The sequence below is a fragment of the Moschus berezovskii genome, chromosome 8, assembly GCF_049115385.1.
Source record: "Moschus berezovskii isolate FMDL1 chromosome 8, NW_MosBer_1.0, whole genome shotgun sequence".
NCBI lineage: Eukaryota > Metazoa > Chordata > Mammalia > Artiodactyla > Moschidae > Moschus > Moschus berezovskii.
Window position 1 is genome coordinate 42751844 of NC_142467.1, and position 20592 is coordinate 42772435.

Here is a 20592-nt window from a genome sequence, read left to right on the forward strand (position 1 = left end):
TTGTACTTCTCCAAAATCACACACAAGCTTATCTCTCCAACCCTCTTGGGCGTGGTTCCTTAGAGCTAACTGAGAGGCAGTCTCCTGAGCCATAAGTGAAACTCACAACTCTCAGTTCTTAGTTCAGTGGACGTTTGATGATTTAACTAAGGCTGGGGACTAGCCATTGTGACCACAAAGGAAGAAGTACCCTCCTCTCACCAGAACGCCAGGTGACTCATCTTGAAGGCTAAGGCTAAGTGTACCTTTGCCATGGGAAGTCTGGTCTTTGCTCTGGAGTTCCCTGCTTCCTCTCATTTCCTTGTGTTTGCTCCCTAATCTCCTCCGTCAGCACCTAGAGTCAGTTTGGACTCTAAGTGTAGGAGAGGAGCTGGGTAAGTAGGGACTGTTTCAGAGGACAGCTTTGCCTGTCTGTTGGAAGGGGCAGAGCTGTCAGTCACCTGGAGCAGACAGAGAGCTGAAGCATTTGCAAGTGTGGTCTTTCTTCCAGCAGGCAGGCCTATGTGATTCACCGTGTAAGGGTGAAGGGAGAAGTTGCAATCTGAGAATTAAGACTTGTTCTGAGACCATCTGATTGAGGGCCACACCAAGCAGTCTGCTTTCTCTTTCCTTCAGGCCAATGCATCCTTGGGTAGCCATCCTGGGCCTCCTACTCCTGCCAGGTAAGTGAATAGGTGGATTGTGCTTTGGAACCCCAAGGATGTAGAGGGTGGTGTAGGGGGTGTGTGGGTGTGGTAGAGGAACGTAGAGGTTAACACCTAGGGCTTTGTCGAAGGTAATGGGACCCACTAGTGAGCACAGAACCAAGCTGAAACCTTAAGCCAAAGAAATTGTTTAAATTCTAAGAATTAAAAAATCTACGGGTAGGTGAATAAGGCATGCTGCAGTACAGTACAGCTTATGTTGCCATTTGTGTTTAAATATAAAAAAAAGAGTAGGTGGGTGGTTGTGTATGCATGAACTACTCAAGTGCATGTAAGAAAGAGTAACCGTGGACGAGGGTGGGAAGAGGAAATGGGGATGGCTGGGAAGGAGACAAGTCCTTTATTGTACCATTTTGTACTTTTTGATGTTTTTAACCACGTGTGACTGTTTAACCTCCCTGGTTTTCCAGTGGTTAAAACTTTGTGTTTCCAATGCAGGAAGCACGAGTTCTATCCCTGGTTGGGGAACTAAGATCCCACATGCGGTGTCATGTGGCCAAAAATTTTTTTAGTCAATAAAAAAATTTAATTTTTAATAAACTTATTTAATTTACCTCATATTTTAACATTCTATGAGATAAGGGAAATTTTTAGGAGTAAGTTTAAAAAAAATCTCCAGAGGTAGGAATATGAGGAAAAGTACATTTAAAAATTATATTCTGTGACAAATTTCTATAATCAGCATAAATTACCTTTATAATTCAAAAATGATATTAAGCAAAATTACATATAATCAGAATCCCAGTAATAAAAGCTATTTTATATAGCAATGAGTGTTTTATTCCCAGAGCATTTCCCAGACGTACAGCCCGGTTCTAACTATGACTGGTTGTTGAATCTCAGATTTCGTTTAAGGGCCACTCAGACTTCATTTGGCAATACAGTTTTTTAAACCACTGCTGCAGGAGAGAGTTTTCCTGCCTGTTTGCTTTTAAAGGTAAAGTTTAATATTTAATGGAATATCGTCCAATTATTTGGTTTCACCTGGCGAACTGGACAGTGCTCCATTGCAGGACAGTCATCAACTACAAGAAGGGATCCCTGCTTGAATTTTTTAAAATCGATCCTAAATCCCATGATGGGCTTCCCAGGTAGCTCAGTGGTAAAGAACCCACCTACCAATGCAGGAGACATGGGTTTGATTGCAGAGTCGGGAAGATCCCCTGGAGAAGGAAATGGCAACCCACTCCAGTATTCTTGCCTGGGAAATTCCATGAACAGAGGAGTCTGGAGGGCTACAGTCCATGGGGTGGCAAAGAGTCCAGTGCAACTAAGCAACTAAACAAAAACAACAAAGCGCATTATAAGCCTCAGTTCCTTCTGAGAGTATTATAAACCCTTTTTTCTAAAAACTGATTTCTAAAGAGTTTACTAGGCTTCTGCCTTCTAGCCAATGGTGCTGTAAGTAGAATATTAGCTATTTTTTCTTTAACTTAGAGATTTGTGAGGTGAAATTTTTTGCCAGCCATTTAAAAATTGCAATAAAATTGAAAATCAAAATTTTAAAAGTTTTAAAATCAGATTTCAACTGAGACAGTGATTGAATCTAGGGGAGAGGAAAAGCCACCACATGTATGTATTAACATTTATAAGCAGATACCTGTCAAACACAGGATAAAATGCATACACACTGATACATTACTGGAGTGTCGTTTATTTCAAACCTTTTGGAGAGGAATTTGAATCATATTCACCAAAAGACTGAATGTATTCCTGCCCTTTATTCTAATACTTTCTCTCATAAATCTGTCCTAGTAGGAAGTAATCCTGAATACAAAAGAATGTTTATATGATGTTTAATCTTCAAATATATCTGGTTAATAATAACACTGCTAAAGAATATGTTTATAAGAAAAATGCATATATTAAATTTAAAAACTCAAGATAGAGTTAGATAATTTCAAACGACATATGCTATATAAAGAACAAAATGAAAATAAAAGTTAAAATTTTGAGACCTCACGCTCTGGTTTCTCTTTATTTACAGATGGTGTAAATTCTTACCATCGAGTGACTGGAGTGGTGGGTCAGTCTGTCACTCTACCCTGCCACTATAATGGAGAAGTCACAAGCATGTGTTGGGGCCGAGGGGCATGTCCTTGGTTACAGTGCGGAACTAACATTATCTGGACTGATGGATACAGAGTCACCTATCGGAGGAATGGACGTTATCAGCTAAATGGAAATATTGGTGGAAGGGATGTGTCTTTGACCATAAACAATGCTGCCGTGTCTGACAGTGGCTTGTATTGTTGCCGGATTGAGGTGAGAGGGTGGTTCAATGACATAAAAACCACCCTAGAGTTGAGGATCAATCCAGGTGAGCTTATCTTCCACATCTTTGATTACTTCCTGTGGGTTCCCAGAGATAAGAGTTTTCTGTTTTAGTAGGAAAAGAAAAGTTTCCTATGATCTTGTTTCTAATAACTCTTCAACTGAATATCTTGTATTTGTGTAGAGTGAAGTGTTAAGTCTAACCTTGATTCAAGACCATAGGCTAGAGGATCTTCCCAGTCGGCAAACTCTCTCCTGAAGCAGTGCTTCAGGAATACTAGTTGGTTCACGAAAAAGCATTCACTGTTCCACACTGAGATATAGTGAGTATTTTTATGGAGCTGAATTTCTTCTTCTTGAAAATCTGACCTTTTCTCTGAGGTCATTTTTTGAAGAATTTTCAAATGTTCTTTCTTAACATTTTAAGACTCATAGAGAGTTTCACACATATAAAACAGATAATATAAGGTCCTGTCAAATGGATGTATCATTTGGTTTTGACAATTGTCAACTCAATTTTGTTGCACATACATTGAAAGAGTCTATATAGTTTCATCCCCTCCCTCTACCCTTGGATTTTTTGAATCACAATTCACACCATATCATGGCTCAGCTGGTAAGGAATCAGCCTGCAATATGGGAGACCTGGGTTCAGTCCCTGAGTTGGGAAGATCCCCTAGAGAAGGGAATGGCTACCCATTCCAGTATTATGGCCTGGAGAATCCCATGAACTCTCTAGTCCATGGAGTCGCACACAACTGAGTAACTTTCACTTTCACTCACATCATATCACTAAATTGCTTGTTTAAAAATTAAAATTGCCCTATTGTAATATGGGAACATTTTCATCTCAATAACTGTTCACTTTTGGCTTTTAAGAATTTTGTGAATTCCAAAAGTCTGGGAAGTTTATGTTTTTCTATCTTGATGTAGACTTTTTAGTTTTTCTTACCACTTGGTGAAAGGAGTAGCTTCGAAACAATTTCCTGGTCTCTGGTGCTCTTTCATAGTAAGCATGCTGCCACTAAAGTTTCTAATGAAAACAGAACCCAATACTCAGAGCCTTTATAAGTTAGGTCTCTTTTTTTGTTTAAATGAACTTGATATTTTAATTTCATAATTTTTCCTAACTTCATCAAGGACACTTAACTTATTTGATGACAGCAAGTAAAATAAGGTCAATTCTGATGCAGAAAATAGCTGACTCTGGGAAAACATCTGGGAGGCAATTTAAGAAAGCCAACAGATGCTGGTGCTATACACATGGGGCAGGAGGCTGTGTGTGGAGAAGAGATTATTTTTGGAGTTGTGAAATTATATGATTGGTCTGGAGGAAGACAGAAATTAATAGGGGACATTTATAGTGCTTATAAATTCTTTAATAAATGAATATTTGCAAAGTCCCTGCTCTGTCCAGTGGGAAACAGGTTCATAACTGAGCCAAAATGACTCTCTGCCTCCAACTCAATACTTTACTTAAGTTTTCTTGCACTTTACACAGAATGAGCTTACTTTCACCCTCTCTTAGGGCTCTTCCTCAGCAGCTTTTCCTAGCCTTAGTGTCCTAGCTTCTTCCTTAGGAAATATTTACTCCTGAGCAAGACACATTAGTGAAACAAGCTGATTAAATTTCCTCCTGGTTATCCTCCTTTGATCAGATTATTTTCTTGCTTCCTCTTTTTCTTAGGTTTCATTTCAAACTGAAGGGAGGGGATTGAGACTGCACTGTTCTTCAAAATCTTTAACTATACTGTTAGACCCAGGTCAGCATACTCTAGCCATAGGACCAGATCAGATTATAAAATAAGCTCACCAACGTTTTTTTTTTTTTTTAATAAATAAAGGTTTGTTAGAACACAACCCCATCCATTCATGTATATACTATCTATGACTGTTTTTAGGGCTTCTCAGGTGGCATATGGCATCTTTGTTATCCAGCGTATGTTAATGATGTGAATTAATCCACATTTGGGTTGCAGATATGTTGGGAGGGTACCCTTAGAATTGACAGAAGTGAATGTTATTTACTTGGTCAATATCCTAGTGCTTGGGAACTACTATTTGGGTTCTAGTCATGTACTGCTAAGTGGAAAAAGACAGCTTCAGGCTCTAGACACTTTTCTCTCCCTCACAGATGTTTTGGAAGATATGTAAATCTGATATGTATGACTAGTCTTTACAAAGTGCTTCAACACAAATCCCATGTGTCATTTTTTAATATCAACACCTCCCAAAATATCATCCTTTAAATGCAGGTGTTGCCTTGTTGTGACCATGTCTTCACTCCTTGCTTAGTCACAGATTCTAGTTGACCAATGAGTTCATGGGAGATAAGTGCTGAGTTCTGCCTGGGGACAGTCTCCTTGGCTGTGTTGGTGCACAGGCCCAGCACGAGTCTCTTGCTTCCTGCTGCTTGATGAATCCTTGCTTTCATGTTGATTTCTAGCTCCACCTACAACAACAACAACGACCACCACCACTACTACTACAACAACAACTACCACCACTACTCCAAGAACAACCACTACAAGAAAGACAACCACCACCACTACTCCAAGAACAACCACTACAAGAAAGACAACCACCACCACTACTCCAAGAACAACCACTACAAGGAAGACAACCACCACCACTACTCCAAGAACAACCACTACAAGAAAGACAACCACCACCACTACTCCGAGAACAACCACTACAAGAAAGACAACCACCACCACTACTCCGAGAACAACCACTACAAGAAAGACAACCACCACCACTACTCCGAGAACAACCACTACAAGAAAGACAACCACCACCACTACTCCGAGAACAACCACTACAAGAAAGACAACCACTACCACTACTCCAAGAACAACCACCACTTCAAGAAAGACAACCATTACTACTACTCCAACAACGACTACCACTATTCCAATAACCACCACGACTCCTACCACAACCACCACCACCACCACCACTACTCCAAGAACAACCACCACTACAAGAAAGAGCACCATTACTACTACTCCAATAATAACTACCACTCCTCCAACAACCACCACTACTACCCCCAAAATAATAACCACCACAAATCCAACAACCAACACCGCCACAACCAGTACTCCAAGAACCACCACCACTACAAGAAAAACAACCATTACTACTACTCCAACAACGACTACCACTATTCCAACAACCACGACTACTACCCCTAAGACAACAACTATGACTTCAACAACCACCACTACTACCCCTAAAACAACAACAACCACGACTCCAGCAACCATAACCACAACCACCACCACCACTACTCCAAGAACAACCACCACTACAAGAAGGACAACCATTACTACTACTCCAACGACTACCACTATTCCAACAACCACCACTACTACCCCAAAAAAAACAACCACGACTCCAAAAACCACCATCACCAGTACTCCAAGAACAACCACCACTACAAGAAAGACAACCATTACTACTACTCCAGCAATGACTACCACTCCTCCAACAATCACCACTACTACCCCCAAAACAACAACCACCATGACTCCATCAACCCCCACCACCACTCCAAGAACAACCACCACTACAAGAAAGACAACCATTACTAGTACTCCAACAACGACTACCACTATTCCAACAACCACCACTACTACCCCCAAAACAACAACAACCATGACTCCAACAACCACCACCACCAGTACTCTAAGAACAACCACCACTACAAGAAAGACAACCATTACTACTACTCCAACGAATACCACTATTCCAACAACCACCACTACTACCCCAAAAACAACCACCATGAATCCAACAATCACAACCACCACCACCACTCCTCCAAGAACAACCAAAACTACAGGAAAGCCAACCATTACTACTACTCCAAAAACGACTACCATCATTTCAACAACCAATGCTGCTACCCCCAAAACAACCACCACCACAACTCCAACCATCACCACCACCACTACTCCAACCACAATGGTCACCACTTCTCCAACAACCACCACCACTGCTGTGCCAACAACAATCAACACCACAACTCCAACTGTGATGGTCACCACTGTTCCAGTGACAGCAAGGTCCTCTACTACTGTTCCAATGCCAGCACACACAAAGCACCTCCAGCCAGGTAAGCAAAGTACTTCTAAGTGCAGAAATTTTTAAACTAGAGGATATACACCATCCAGGGCACAGTGTTAAGGCAGATGTACAATCTAGGGGAGGGATTCTTAACAAGTTTCCAAACCTGGCTTCACAGAATCTGTGAAATACTTGTACCCTCTTATATTCATCGTTTGTATCTTTAAGCATATTTAGAGTGAGATGGACCTATGGTTTTTATTAGATTCAAAGGAATCATTAATAGCCAAAAAAGAAGAAAAAAGCCAGACCACTGGTCGTGGACATCTTAGAAGGATGGTGCATTCAGTCCAGTTTAACATAGAATTATGAGGAAAAAATAAAGGTGCCAGAACAGGGCCAAGTGTATGAGATTCTGTCTTACAAGGAGCTCTGAATAGAGATCATTTAATCCATTTTGAAGCCTAACCCAACACTTGAGGATAAGATTTCAATGCTTACTCTGTTTCCTGTGTCAGGAAACATGGTAACTGCTTTATAATTATTAAGCCCCTTAATTCTTATGACAACCCCAGGACTGATGCTAAAGCTGAAGTTCCAATACTTTGGCCACCTTATGCGAACAGCTGACTCATTGGAAAAGACCCTGATGCTGGGAAAGATTGAGGCAAAAGGAGAAGAAGGTGGCAGAGAATGAGATGGTTAGATAGTATTGCTGACTCAATGGACATGAGTTTGAGCAAACTCCAGGAGACAGAGAAGGACAGGGAAACATAGCATGCTGCGGTCATGGGGTTGCAAAGAGTCAGACACGACTTAGCAACTGAACAACAAAAGAAGTATAAAAAGTGACATAATTCTGTTGTTAAGCTCTCAGATCATTATCTAGATCAGATTTATTCATGATAATGAAATGCCTACATAGCAGGGTAATACCTCAAGGACATCTATTAATATATTTCTAAGAAAGAGTCAAAAGGTAATTTCTGATTTAGTTTTGTTTGTTATTACTCCTGGGGGTGTAAATTTTCCTCCACTAATTGAACACTATTTTTCTGTTCTTGTCATTCCTATAGCTTCTTTATCTTCTCCAACTCAGACAGCAGAAACCCAGTCTACTACCCTGTATGAAACAAACATAACCAGCTCACCGTGGCACTCTTGTTCAACAGGTAACTTCAGTTTCTTTCCTGAACACCTGGGAGCATTCAAATTTTGAGAAATATTAGCACATTGTTAAGAGCACATATTCTAAAATAAGACAAGCATGACTTGAATGCCAACAATGGCTATTCCACTCAGCTATGCAACTTGATCAAATGTCTTATTACCCTCTTTGAATCTGTTTTTATTCTTTGGAAAATGGAGGAAATGTTACTTATTTTTACAAGCTTTTGAGATAAAGATCTGGGGACAGAGTTACAAGGTAAGTGATAGAGTGGCAACTATGACGGCTACTTAGAATGCCCAGAAATATGTACATTTGAGTGACATAGGCAGCTTGGATGATTTGGGACCATCCACATGCATATCCACATATATCTAAATAAAATGAATCAGCCTTGTCTTTCAACTTACTTCTAGGCGTACTTCCCTGGAGACAGCCTTAAAACAATTAAATCCAAAATGGTTCAGACCAAACTGGTCACCTGTTTATGCTTCCTCTAAGCCCCAGAAACTACACCAAGCCAGGAGGCTCCCCTGCTGCCTTGTCGAGCTTTCATTTCACATGGACACTTTGAATTGGGTTGAGGACATGGACACCAGAACCTAAGAGGCAGGCCCCACTAGGACTGTGCTATTCCTCTCCAAAAGTCTCCCAGTTCTCCCTAGTTTCGGGAAGTGCATATTCTTTTGAGATGTAAGATTAGTCTGTTTGTCCTGTAATGGAGAAAGATGATATTGAATTGTCATCTTTCCCAGCTAACTCTGTTACCTATGGTGGTAAATTTGGAGAGTGCCACATGTGAACCCCTTTGTAATGCAGAACTGGCTTATTTGTCCATGTGCCTGTGAAGCATCCAAACAAGGTCAGACTTTGTAAGACTTGTGCGTATGATTCATCCTGCTCAGGAGGTGTTAATCTGTAGCAGACACCCAGAGTGACCTACTTGCCAATCATTCAAGGAAGCTCTTAATTGAAAATGGACATGCAGCGGGACTCAGAGAGGGACTAATTTTATTGAAATTAGCTAATAGTGACATTTGGTTTTGAAAGTGGAATCCTTGGTGTGAACTGTTTCTTGGCATAAAAAGAGAAAGCAGATAAAAATACAGGTATGAGCAGTTGGAGCAACTGTACCCCATACTTTTGTGGGGAAGAACAAAGTAGAAAATGAGAAATTGTTCTCTAAAGTATGTCACTAAAACTTGGTCAAGGTAGACTTGCCAGCATGGAACAGACATTGGAGCAGCTGTGTCCCTACGACTTCTGTGACTGCTGCTGTCTTGGCAGCATCTCTGAGGCCATTTGGCCAAATCCTCACAGTGCCCGAGTCACACTTTAGTGGGCTAAAGCCTCACAAAGCAAAGAATTTTAGTCCAGAAGGAATTTTTGTTTTCATATGGCCTGCACCTACCTTTTCAGATGTATGTGCCAGCAAATTGTTGTATATTATCCCATTTAATTCTTTCAGGGCAGGTTTATTTCTTGCCATTGCCAGACTGAGGAGAACATTTAATTCTACTTTGGAGACAAACAGCTTCCAATTCAACTGCCTGCCCATGGGCAAGTTGTTTCATTCCTCACTACGTTTGTAAGGCATGAGGACATGATATTTGGAAAATCCATTGCATGGTGTTCCTTCCCCATTGCTCCTATTGTTATATAGCAACATAATTGTGATACCTGATATTTGTTTAATATGGTGTTAAGCACCTTACATGCATCATCTAATGTGACAACTTTATGAGACCGATGCTATTAACAGCTTGTAGTTCCAGGTTACCTCAGCTAGAAATATAAATACATGTATATACGTGCATATGTATATATAATGTGTATGTAAAGTACATTGATCAAGGTCACATTGGTAAGTGACAGGTCAGCACTGAAGTCAAGTTTTATCTGACTCAAGTCCTTGCTATTTTTTTACATCACTCATTCTATAGCTTAAGGTTTTAAGGTTATAACATAAGTCATACACAGAGACTAGACTGTAGATACTCTTTTTGTCTCTTGAAGAAGTAGTGTTGCAATGTATAAATTGTAGATACAGTAATATAAAGTGTGAAAATTTAAGGGGATGTGATTAGCTCATTTTCACTACCATTTAGAAAATGACGGTTTTATAGCTTTGTCAGTAGTAAGGGAATCTCTGAGACATGCTGAGTTTACATTGGATGGGAACATAGTGTGTGCGGTGGTTATGAGCTGAGGCTCTTGTCCTTTCGTAGAGGTGGAAACTTCAACCATTTCAGCACCTTATCTAAAATTTCGGATTAAGAAAATTGGTATAAGGATGTAAAGTGCTTGTATATAATAGATACTCAGTAAAGAGAGAATCCTGTGTTTGACCTATAATTGCTTAGAAGGGCCAACAGTATATGTTCTGTGTGACAAAAGAGATATTTCAAAACAATATTAAAATTTGGACATTCAAAACTTTAAGGCATAGTATCCTTTTATATTGGGATTTTAGGTAGTATAAGGTATACTGGCCTTGGGAGTGATGTAAGATATTTTCTAAAGCACCTTTGGATCAGTGTCTGGGAACACTGGCATAGAATGTAGGAGTTGGATGCCACCTGTTTGAGGTATATTAGTGCATTTCACTCAGATTTTGAGTGTAAATCCAATGTAATGTTCATTTTGAACAGAGTGGTCTGCTCTTTGGATGTGTAATGACCTCTGAGCACTCATTGGAAATTTCTGAGCTGCCATGAAAATATTGATTATTTATCTGTACGTGGTAATTTTTAACCTAGTTCTGAGAATCGGTCACTGTGACTTGTCTAAAGTTGTCAGTAAATTTTCTGTGAGCATGCATTTTTTTTTCCATAGGGAGAAAAATAAAGGGTTCACTTTCAAAGGGTCCATGAAAAATGGTTAAGAAGCACAACCTTACTGCTTAAATTAATAAATGTTAGTAACTTGGTATTACTCTTGGCATGCCTACAGCATTAGGCCACACGATTATTGAACTTTCCCTTCATTACCAGAAGGCAGTGTAAATATATTTGGTGTTTGCAGGAAAGTTCAATATCTTTTTGTAATTCTTATTAATTTTCTTTCTTGTTGAGCAGATGGAAATGGCACTGTGACACAGTCTCCAGCTCCCCATTGGCATAGCAATCAAACTGTAAGCATATTCCTTCCTATTTTATTAGCCTAATTCACTTATATGTCTCTTCTGGAATCAAGTTACATTTAGAGATTATTATTGTCAGACTAGTCCACAGATTGATTCTTTCTAATTTAAAAAATAAAGGAAGAAAAGAATTTGCCTCTTAAATAGGGATACTTTAGTTAATTTTACAAGTCTATATAGATGCACTACTTTGTTAGAAATACCTGAAAAGTGTTGTTTTACCAAGACACACATATACACCCAAGACAGAATTTCTCCTGACCAGAAAATAAGAAAAAAAGAGTGAATTAATTCAGGCATAGTGACTTAACATTACGTACCAAGAAAGACTTAGATCATTGTTAGAGAAATAATATGCCTTGAATTGATGTAGTGGAATGAGGTCCATCCCTGCCAAAAATATTATATCAGTAAAAGTGTGGTTCCTTAAACATAGGCCCCCTAATATGCTTTTCCAATCCAATTTTCCTCCTATAGAGAAATTTTGAGGCCACTGCTGAGTCTTTCTATATATAATCTGAGGATGTATTAAGGTCCTAAGGTCTTCTACAACTTTGTGATTCTGTAATTTGTTTTTGAAATTTTCCCACAATTAGCTTGGGAACAATCCAAGGGACTATAGTCTCATGATGTTCATCAAAGCCTCATCTTTGTGTGTAAGTTAGAATAATTTATCAGTGACATTTTTACTTTAGCTTCCTTGGGTGAAACAACTTTCCTTTCACTATGTGCAAATAACTCTTAGAAGCAAAAAACATGAACAGATTCAGGTATGAGAATGATCTTGATTGCAAGTGGTGAGAAATTGCAGCATGGACATTGTAAGAGAAATTCAAGTTCAAGCAAAGTGGGGTTAATGTGACGTCAAATGGCCTTATATTGCATAACTTAGTGACAATGAGAACACTACCACGTAGGAATGATATGAAAGATTGTAATCACTCTGATGATATGGGTACTGATTGATCTGATGGATATGGGCTGAATTTGTTTGTGCTTGTTAAATAGCAGAACTGCCACCATGTAAATGTCATATCAGTCAGACTTATTCTAGTTTAAAAAAAGAAACAAACACTCTGAATGATGACTGTTTTGACCTCAGTTACCTGCAGGACAGGTATATTTAGTAGCAATTAATCTCTTCTATATAATGTGAGCAATATAGAAGCAAGTTCACAATAGGTGGTAGCACAATCATGGGACTTTTGTGTCTTGACCATGAAGATATCAAGGTGTTTCCCAGGTATCTTGCAACGAAGCAGCATATATATCCACCCAGTAGGTCAACTTAAGCTGCATCTTAAGGAGAGAATGAACATATACATAAAGATGTACAAGACAAGATATACATTGCTGCTGTTTATAATCATGAAAATGTTATAAACAAACTAAATGTTCAATAATAAGAGATCAATAGCTTATCAATTAAGCATGCCCATTTATTGCCATTAAAAATGTTGTCACTGCAGTGTAATTAATACCATAGGAAGACAGTGTCAATTGTTAAATGAAAAAACTAACTTTTCAGATAGCATTGGGACTTCCCTGACAGTCCAATGATTAAGACTTCATGCCTCCAATGAAGTAAGTAGAGGTTCGATGGCTGATAGGGAACTAAGATCCCGCATGCCATGTAACATTGCCAAAAATGAAAAGAAAAAAAACATTATATATAGGTTATAGATACAAAATAAAATGATGTATATACTGTAGTATACATTGGATATGGTAACTGTGTCTGTTGGGACTCTGTGGGAGAGGGTGAAGGTGGGATGATTTGGGAGAATGGCAATGTAGCATGTATATTATCATATGTGAAATGATTCACCAGTCCAGGTTCGACGCATGATACAGGATGCTTGGGGCTGGTGCACGGGGATGACCTGGAGGGAGGATATGGGGAAGAGGGAGGTGGGAAGGGGGTTCAAGAAAGGGAACACATGTACACCCAGGGCGGATTCATGTCAGTGTATGACAAAACCAACCAATATATTAATGTAAGGTAATTTGCCTCCAATAAATAAAAAAAAAAAGAAAAAAAAAGTACTAGAAAGATAAAATTCTAGAAGAGTATGTAATGAAAAATGGTAATAGTAACTATTTCTGGATGTTGAAATTATGGTTGATTTTTGTTTTCCTTTCTTTACCCTGAGCTGCACACTCTAAAATGAACTTCCAGTTTTTATGTAACATAATATTTTTTAAAAAGCAAGCAAAGACTGCTTCCTGTAACCCTGTGTTCCATCTAACTGCTTTCCCTCCCACAAGTAAGGTGATAACACAGCTTTTCCCTCCCAAGGCACCGACTGTTTTCCGTTTAGGCAAGGACAGCTCAGAGGCTAGGTCACCCTCCTCTGTATTCCTCTAGTGTTTATCAGGAGGTACCTGAAGTACCTTGCCCAAGAACCCATTTAATCTGCATTTGACAGAAAAAGAGGTTTGGAGAGGCTAAATAACTTTCTAGGGTCACAGAGCAACTAAATAAAAGTTAATCTGGGATTCTGACTCCAGAGATTAAACTCTTATGCAGGAGGAGACTTGAGACTTAATCTTTTTCTCTGATTTTCCACTTCCTTTCTGTTAAAATACCTACCTGGTGGGACATCTTTAGAATTAGAATTAAACTATGTAAAGGAGGCAAGCATGATGGCCTGGTATATTTTGGGTTTAGTCCTGGAAGTCATGATCCCTCACACTAGGAATTTTTTCCCAATTGCACAGCATTTTAATTGTTAAGCAGAGCCATGAATCTGAGCAGCTACTTTCATGCCCATTTATAAAGACATAGAATCTTGAATTCTAGTTCAAGAAAGTTTTTAAATTAATGGCCAGTTTCAGGAACTGAACACATTCAAATAGCACCACCATGGCAACTTATATAGGAACCAAAATTGTTTTTTATTAGTATCATAAGAGGATCATTTATGAAAAGAGCTTATTATTTCTACAATATGTGTAAATAATAATAATAAAGCACACTCATTTGAAGCACACAGTTTGAGTTTTGACCAATCTGTACCCTTTTCTGAATACCACCGCAAGTAAGATGTAAGATGTAAACATTTCCACCACCCCCAAATACATTTTGAATTTTGAGTTGTCTTAGAATTTCATTATAAGGCTATAACTTTACATCATTTGTTCTTACCCTTCGTGATCCAGAACTAGCCAGGGGCCAATAAACAATAATGTGTCTGGGTATATTATTTTCTGAAATGTTTTCTGCCTATAACTCTAACAAGGTTGTTTTATTTTTCTGTTTTGTGTTTGATCTGCTGATGTTTCTGTAGGTTACGGCGCTGGCACAAGAAACATGGATGAGCACCAACAAGGGAGTCTACATTGGAATCTCTGTTACTATTTTGGCATTGTTGCTCATGTTTGTGGCATTCTTGATTAGGAGAAGTAAGTCACCTCAGTACTGAAATATTCAGAAATATTCTTGAGCCCACAGGAGTATTCTTGAGCCACATGATTTAGTTTCACATAACTTCCTTGGTTCTTACCTTTTTTAAAAAATTTATCTTAAATTTATTGTTCCATAAAGATGATATTTAAATTCTGAGAATTTAAAAACGGAGAAATAAGCATTGGTTGTGTAAAGTTGAGATTTGGAAGTCAAAAGCCATTGTAATATACAAGATTTGTTCCCTCCCATTTTGTTCTTTTCCCTTTACCTCAATAACAAATTTTTATCCCTATCGGGGGTAAAACTGTTGATGGTTTTATAACACCCACTTAATAGAAGAAGCTCAAGACACATTAGGAGGGTACATGATTTCAGAGCTAGGAGAAGAACAAAGGGTTTCACATGACAGTTATCCAACGCCTCCTGGTCTCCTTCCACCAGTTGTGTGTGTGTGTGTGTGTGTGTGTAAAACCTGTCATCTATGGGAGAAGCTCAATATTCAGGGTTTTTTTTCAGTGAAATATAATGGCATTAAAGTAAGCTAGGGCATGTAGGTCAATACACTAAACTTATGAATCACAAGATACTTTATACCAAGGGGCTTATTTGGCTCCTAGAGATTCAAGAGAAGTTACCTGGAGTTATCAGGTTAGGGTCCAGATTGATTTTTTTCTCTTTCTTTTTAAAAATATTCTTCTAAATTAATTCTTTTTAGACTCTGAGAACTGTACTGATTTTGCTAATATTAAAATAATAATAGTAATAATATACTGGTTTGGAAAAAAATCTCATGAACCCTTTGGCTTTCATGTTTAATTTTCTCTTAATTTTTTCCTCAATTTAGGATATTTTTGCCTGGGTAGCAAGGCAGAGCTACTACAGTAAGTTTGAAATGGTTTGTGTAAAAAGCCTTTTGATGTTCTTACTCTAGTAAACATAAGGAAAATTTCTCTGTCCCTCTCCTCTTTTCCTTCCGAGTTCTCCATTAAATACTCTGGATCCTGAAAAATCTAGTATATAGAGCACCTCCATTGCTGTTCAACCTTCCAGTGATGATTTCAGCATCTCTATTCTGCTGCTGCTGCTGCTAAATCGCTTCAGTTGTATCCGACTCTGTGCGACCCCATAGACAGCAGCCCACCAGGCTCTTCTGTCCCTGGGATTCTCCAGGCAAGAACACTGGAGTGGGTTGCCATTTCCTTCTCCAAGCATCTCTATATTTCTCTGGAATTGTGTCAAAACTGCTATAGAAATAACACCTTAAACCTTATCTCTTAGAGCAAGAGAACTAAACTGCAGATATTGTTTCAGGGATCATTTGAATGGGTTGTTTAGTTTGTTATTTGATTTCATTCAGTGCTTTGTTTTTTGCATGTCTGTTGAATCTCTATTATATTCCAAAAAGATGAGCAGAACAGACAGAAAACATATAAATAAGTAAGCAGGGCCTATAGAACTTCCAGAGAAATACCATGGAGAATACTGGAGCTGGGCAGTAGGCTATGTGAGTAAGCGCCAAAGAAGCAGAAGGCAGCTCTGCAAAAATCTGGAGGAAGACACCTCCAGGCTGAAGACCCGCAAAGGCAGTGGGTAGGGACATGCCTCTAGCTCCCAACGGTTCCCTCCATCCCCTATCATTCCGTACCCAGCCTGCTCTGTTCATTTACATTAGTCGTCTGGCCTCACTGGTATTTCAATTTACAGTTTTTTCAAATTTACCCCTTCACCCAATAAAAAATTCAGTCTTCTTTGTATGCATCCCTGCAGTCATTTCTCCAAGCATCTGTAAAGGTAGGAAACCACTGCCTACTTCCAACAAAATAAACTGCTTCATCTGGTCCAGCTTGGGCTTTAAGCAAAGTCTTTCTTTGAATCTGAATTTATCCCTCTTTAACTGCCATCCGTTATTCTTAGTTCTCTTTCATTGGATATTTGTATCCAGTCTTTCCTACATCTGAGTTAATCACATGAGCCAGTCCACAAAATATGCCTTGAATAATCTCCAGCATATTGCAAGTGTTCCATAGACGCTGGATTTTATTATTGCAGACAAGCCCTTCACAGCAATAAACCTTTGAGACAGGCAGTAGTATTACTCTCAGTTTGCAAATTAGAAAACAAGTTTAGTGATGTTAAGTGACATCCAAGGTCACACCTGACAGCAGGTCTCTTAGAGTCCAAAACTCAGGCTTTAAGGAGTTTTTGACTGTCAGCTTCCAAGAGTGGAAAGAATAAGTGCTCCCTACATACAGAAAATCATGAATGATAACATCCTGTTAGTTCATTTTTGTTCTTTCAATGTTTACTTCTTTAAAGTTTCAGTTTCTAATCACCTAATTAGAAAAGAAAATATTTATTGAGGAAGATGCTGTATAATATAGAAAAGCAAACAAAACAAAAACAGAAAGGTGTATTTACTCATGATGTTATTTTTGGGGCAGCAATATCACTTTGACTCATTTTGAGCTGCTGAACCTAACCTGTTTCCACACATGTATGACTAATCTGTTTAAAGATCAGAGCTGAGTCACGATTCAGTGCATTTCATATAATTTCTGTGCAGGCTTAGGTAATAAAAATAATGCCTACAGATAACTTCTAAAAAAGCATTGATATCAAAACTCCACAAATGACCTTTGTGTACTCTCGATGTGTCAGCATGCATGTTATAAAACTCACCTAACCCATGGCTTTCTATTTTGACTGTTAAGGCATGGTGTGATTTTTGACTCTGTGATCTAGAACACGCTTAGGTGAAGCAATACAATTTTACTGCATCTGATATGCTCTGATATTTTGTATCAGTTCAGTTGCTCAGTCCTGTCCGGCTCTTTGCGACCCCATGAACCGCAGCATGCCAGGCCTCCCTGTCCATCACCAACTCCCAGAGTCCACCCAAACCCATGTCTGTCGAGTCAATGATGCCATCCAACCATATCATCCTCTGTCATTCACTTCTCCTCCTGCCCTCAATCTTTCCCAGCATCAGGGTCTTTTCCAATGAGTCAGCTCTTTGCATCAGGTGGGCAAAGTATCGGAGTTTCAGCTTCAACATCAGTCCTTCCAATGAATATCTAGGACTGATCTCCTTCAGGATGGACTGGTTGGATCTCCTTGCAGTCCAAGGGACTCTCAAGTGTCTTTTCCAACACCACAGTTTAAAAGCATCCATTCTTTGGTGCTCAGCTTTCTTTATAGTCCAACTCTCACATCCATACATGACCACTGGAAAAAACATAAACTTGACGGACCTTTGTTGACAAAGTGATGTCTCTGCTTTTTAATATGCTGTCTAGTTTGGTCATAACTTTCCTTCCAAGGAGTAAGTGTCTTTTAATTTCATTGCTGCAGTCACCATCTGCAGTGATTTTGGAGCCCCCAAAAATAAAGTCAGCCACTGTTTCCACTGTTTCCCCATCTGTCTGCCATGAAGTGATGGCACCAGATGCCATGATCTTAGTTTTCTGAATGTTGAGCTTTAAGCCAACTTTTTCACTCTCCTCTTTCACTTTCATCAAGAGGCTCTTTAGTTCTTCTTCACTTTCTGCCATAAGGGTGGTGTCATCTGCATATCTGAGGTTATTGATATTTCTCCTGGCAATCTTGATTCCAGCTGTGCTTCCTCCAGCCCAGCGTTTCTCTTGATGTACTCTGCATATAAGTTAAATAAGCAGGATGACAATATACAGCCTGATGTACCCCTTTTCCTATTTGGAACCAGCCTGTTGTTCCATGTCCAGTTCTAACTGTTGCTTCCTGACCTGCATACGGTTTCTCAAGCGGCAGGTCAGGTGGTCTGGTATGCTCATCTCTTTCAGAATTTTCCACAGTTTATTGTGACCCATACAGTCAAAGGCTTTGGCATAGTCAATAAAGCAGAAATAGATGTTTTTCTGGAACTCTCTTGCTTTCTCCATGATCCAGCGGATGTTGGCAATTTGATCTCTGGTTCCTCTGCCTTTTCTAAAAGTAGCTTGAACATCTGGAAGTTCACGTATTGCTGAAGCCTGGCTTGGAGGATTTTAAACATTACTTTACTAGCATGTGAGATGAGTGCAATTGTGTGGTAGTTTGAGCATTCTTTGGGATTGGAATGAAGACTGAACTTTTCCAGTCCTGTGGCCACTGCTGAGTTTTCCAAATTTGCTGGCATATTGAGTGCAGCACTTTCACAGCATCATCTTTCAGGATTTGAAATAGCTCAACTGGGATTCCATCACCTCCACTAGCTTTGTTCATAGTGATGCTTCCTAAGGCCCACTTGACTTCACATTCCAGGATGTCTGGCTCTAGGTGAGTCATCACACCATCGTGATTATCTGGGTCATGAAAATCTTTTTTGTACAGTTCTTCTGTGTATTCTTGCCACCTCTTCTTAATATCTTCTGCTTCTGTTAGGTCCATACCATTTTTGTCCTTTATTGAGCCCATCTTTGCATGAAATGTTCCCTTGGTATCGCTGATATTCTTGAAGAGATGTCTAGTCTTTCCCATTCTATTGTTTTCCCCTATTTCTTTGCATTGATCACTGAGGAAGGCTTTCTTATCTCTCTTTGCTATTCTTTGGAACTCTGAATTCAAATGGGTATATCTTTCCTTTTCTCCTTTGCTTTTCACTTCCTGTCTTTTCACAGCTATTTGTAAGGCCTCCTCAGACAGCCATTTTGTTTTTTTTGTATACTTATATATTTTGTATACTTATATTTATCTTAAATACAGGATACATACCACTAAATAACATTCGCTGAAGGGTCACAGTCCTCATCTAGAAAAACACCAGCCAAACCATTTCCTGGCCATCTTTGAGACTGTGCATCCTGGTTTAGTACTTCAATTTGATGTGTGGTATTTGTCTTCTTAGATTATAAATTTCTGTGTCTATTGCACGAGTGTCTTGAAAGAGACCAGTGTGAGTTTTTTGAAACCAAAAAGTGTGCCTTTCTACCTTCTTATTAAAAATAATTTCTTGTAACTTCATATTCACAATTCTGGAAGCTTCTATTTATTTCATAGGATGTTTGAATGGGACTCTGAGAAATGCAAATACCCAGGCTTGAATGAACATAAACAAATGTGCTGCTCATACTTGAGAAGTGATCTTCTTTTCTCTTACTCATGTTATTCTACAGTGTGATTCCATTGAAAGATTCTCGCATTGGAGCTTTGAAAAATGCAGCTCTGAAGCCTATCCAAGCAGAAGACGATGTCGACATTACTGAAAACTAAGTCCTGCATCCAGATTCTAAAGTGTTATGCCCTTGACAGTAGAAGACAGTGATCAGATACCGTGTCAGAGTCCTTTCAGTCAGCTGCACAATTTTTCAGTCGGTTTCCCATGGCATTCCTATGAGTCAGGGACACTGGGTACAGTGATGCTAGCTCAACTGTGTAAAGTCAACCTCTGTCACAGAGTCCTAATTTTTTATACTAAACTGGCTCAAACTTACTGATCATTGCAACTGCTGCTGCTGCTGCTGCTGTTGCTAAGTCACTTCAGTCGTGTCCGACTCTGTGCCACCCCATAGACAGCAGCCCACCAGGCTTCCCCATCCTTGGGATTCACCAGGCAATAACACTGGAGTGGGTTGCCATTTCCTTCTCCAATGCATGAAAGTGAAAAGTGAAAGTGAAGTCACTGAGCCATGTCTGACTCTTTGCGGCCCCATGGACTGCAGCCTACCAGGCTCCTCCGTCCATGGGCTTTTCCAGGCAAGAGGACTGGAGCGGGGTGCCATTGCTTTCTCCGGATCATTGCAGTGGTGTCTTTAAAACATGGAACATACTTCTTTGAATTATACATTCTCTTTAGACCTCATGAATCCTG

General features: G+C 39.3%; 1 protein-coding gene across 1 annotated transcript; it reads left to right on the forward strand.

Annotated features, from left to right (window-relative positions):
- The first annotated feature begins 619 nt into the window (after positions 1–619).
- LOC129558742 (uncharacterized) lies at positions 620–19506 on the forward strand. The gene is made up of 10 exons (XM_088838355.1): positions 620–662; positions 2692–3024; positions 5425–5841; positions 6523–6660; positions 6886–7098; positions 8126–8221; positions 11295–11350; positions 14650–14764; positions 15613–15649; positions 19488–19506. Exons 1-10 carry the CDS (start codon positions 620–622, stop codon positions 19504–19506), a joined length of 1467 nt encoding a protein of 488 aa, XP_088694481.1.
- Positions 19507–20592: the final 1086 nt, after the last annotated feature.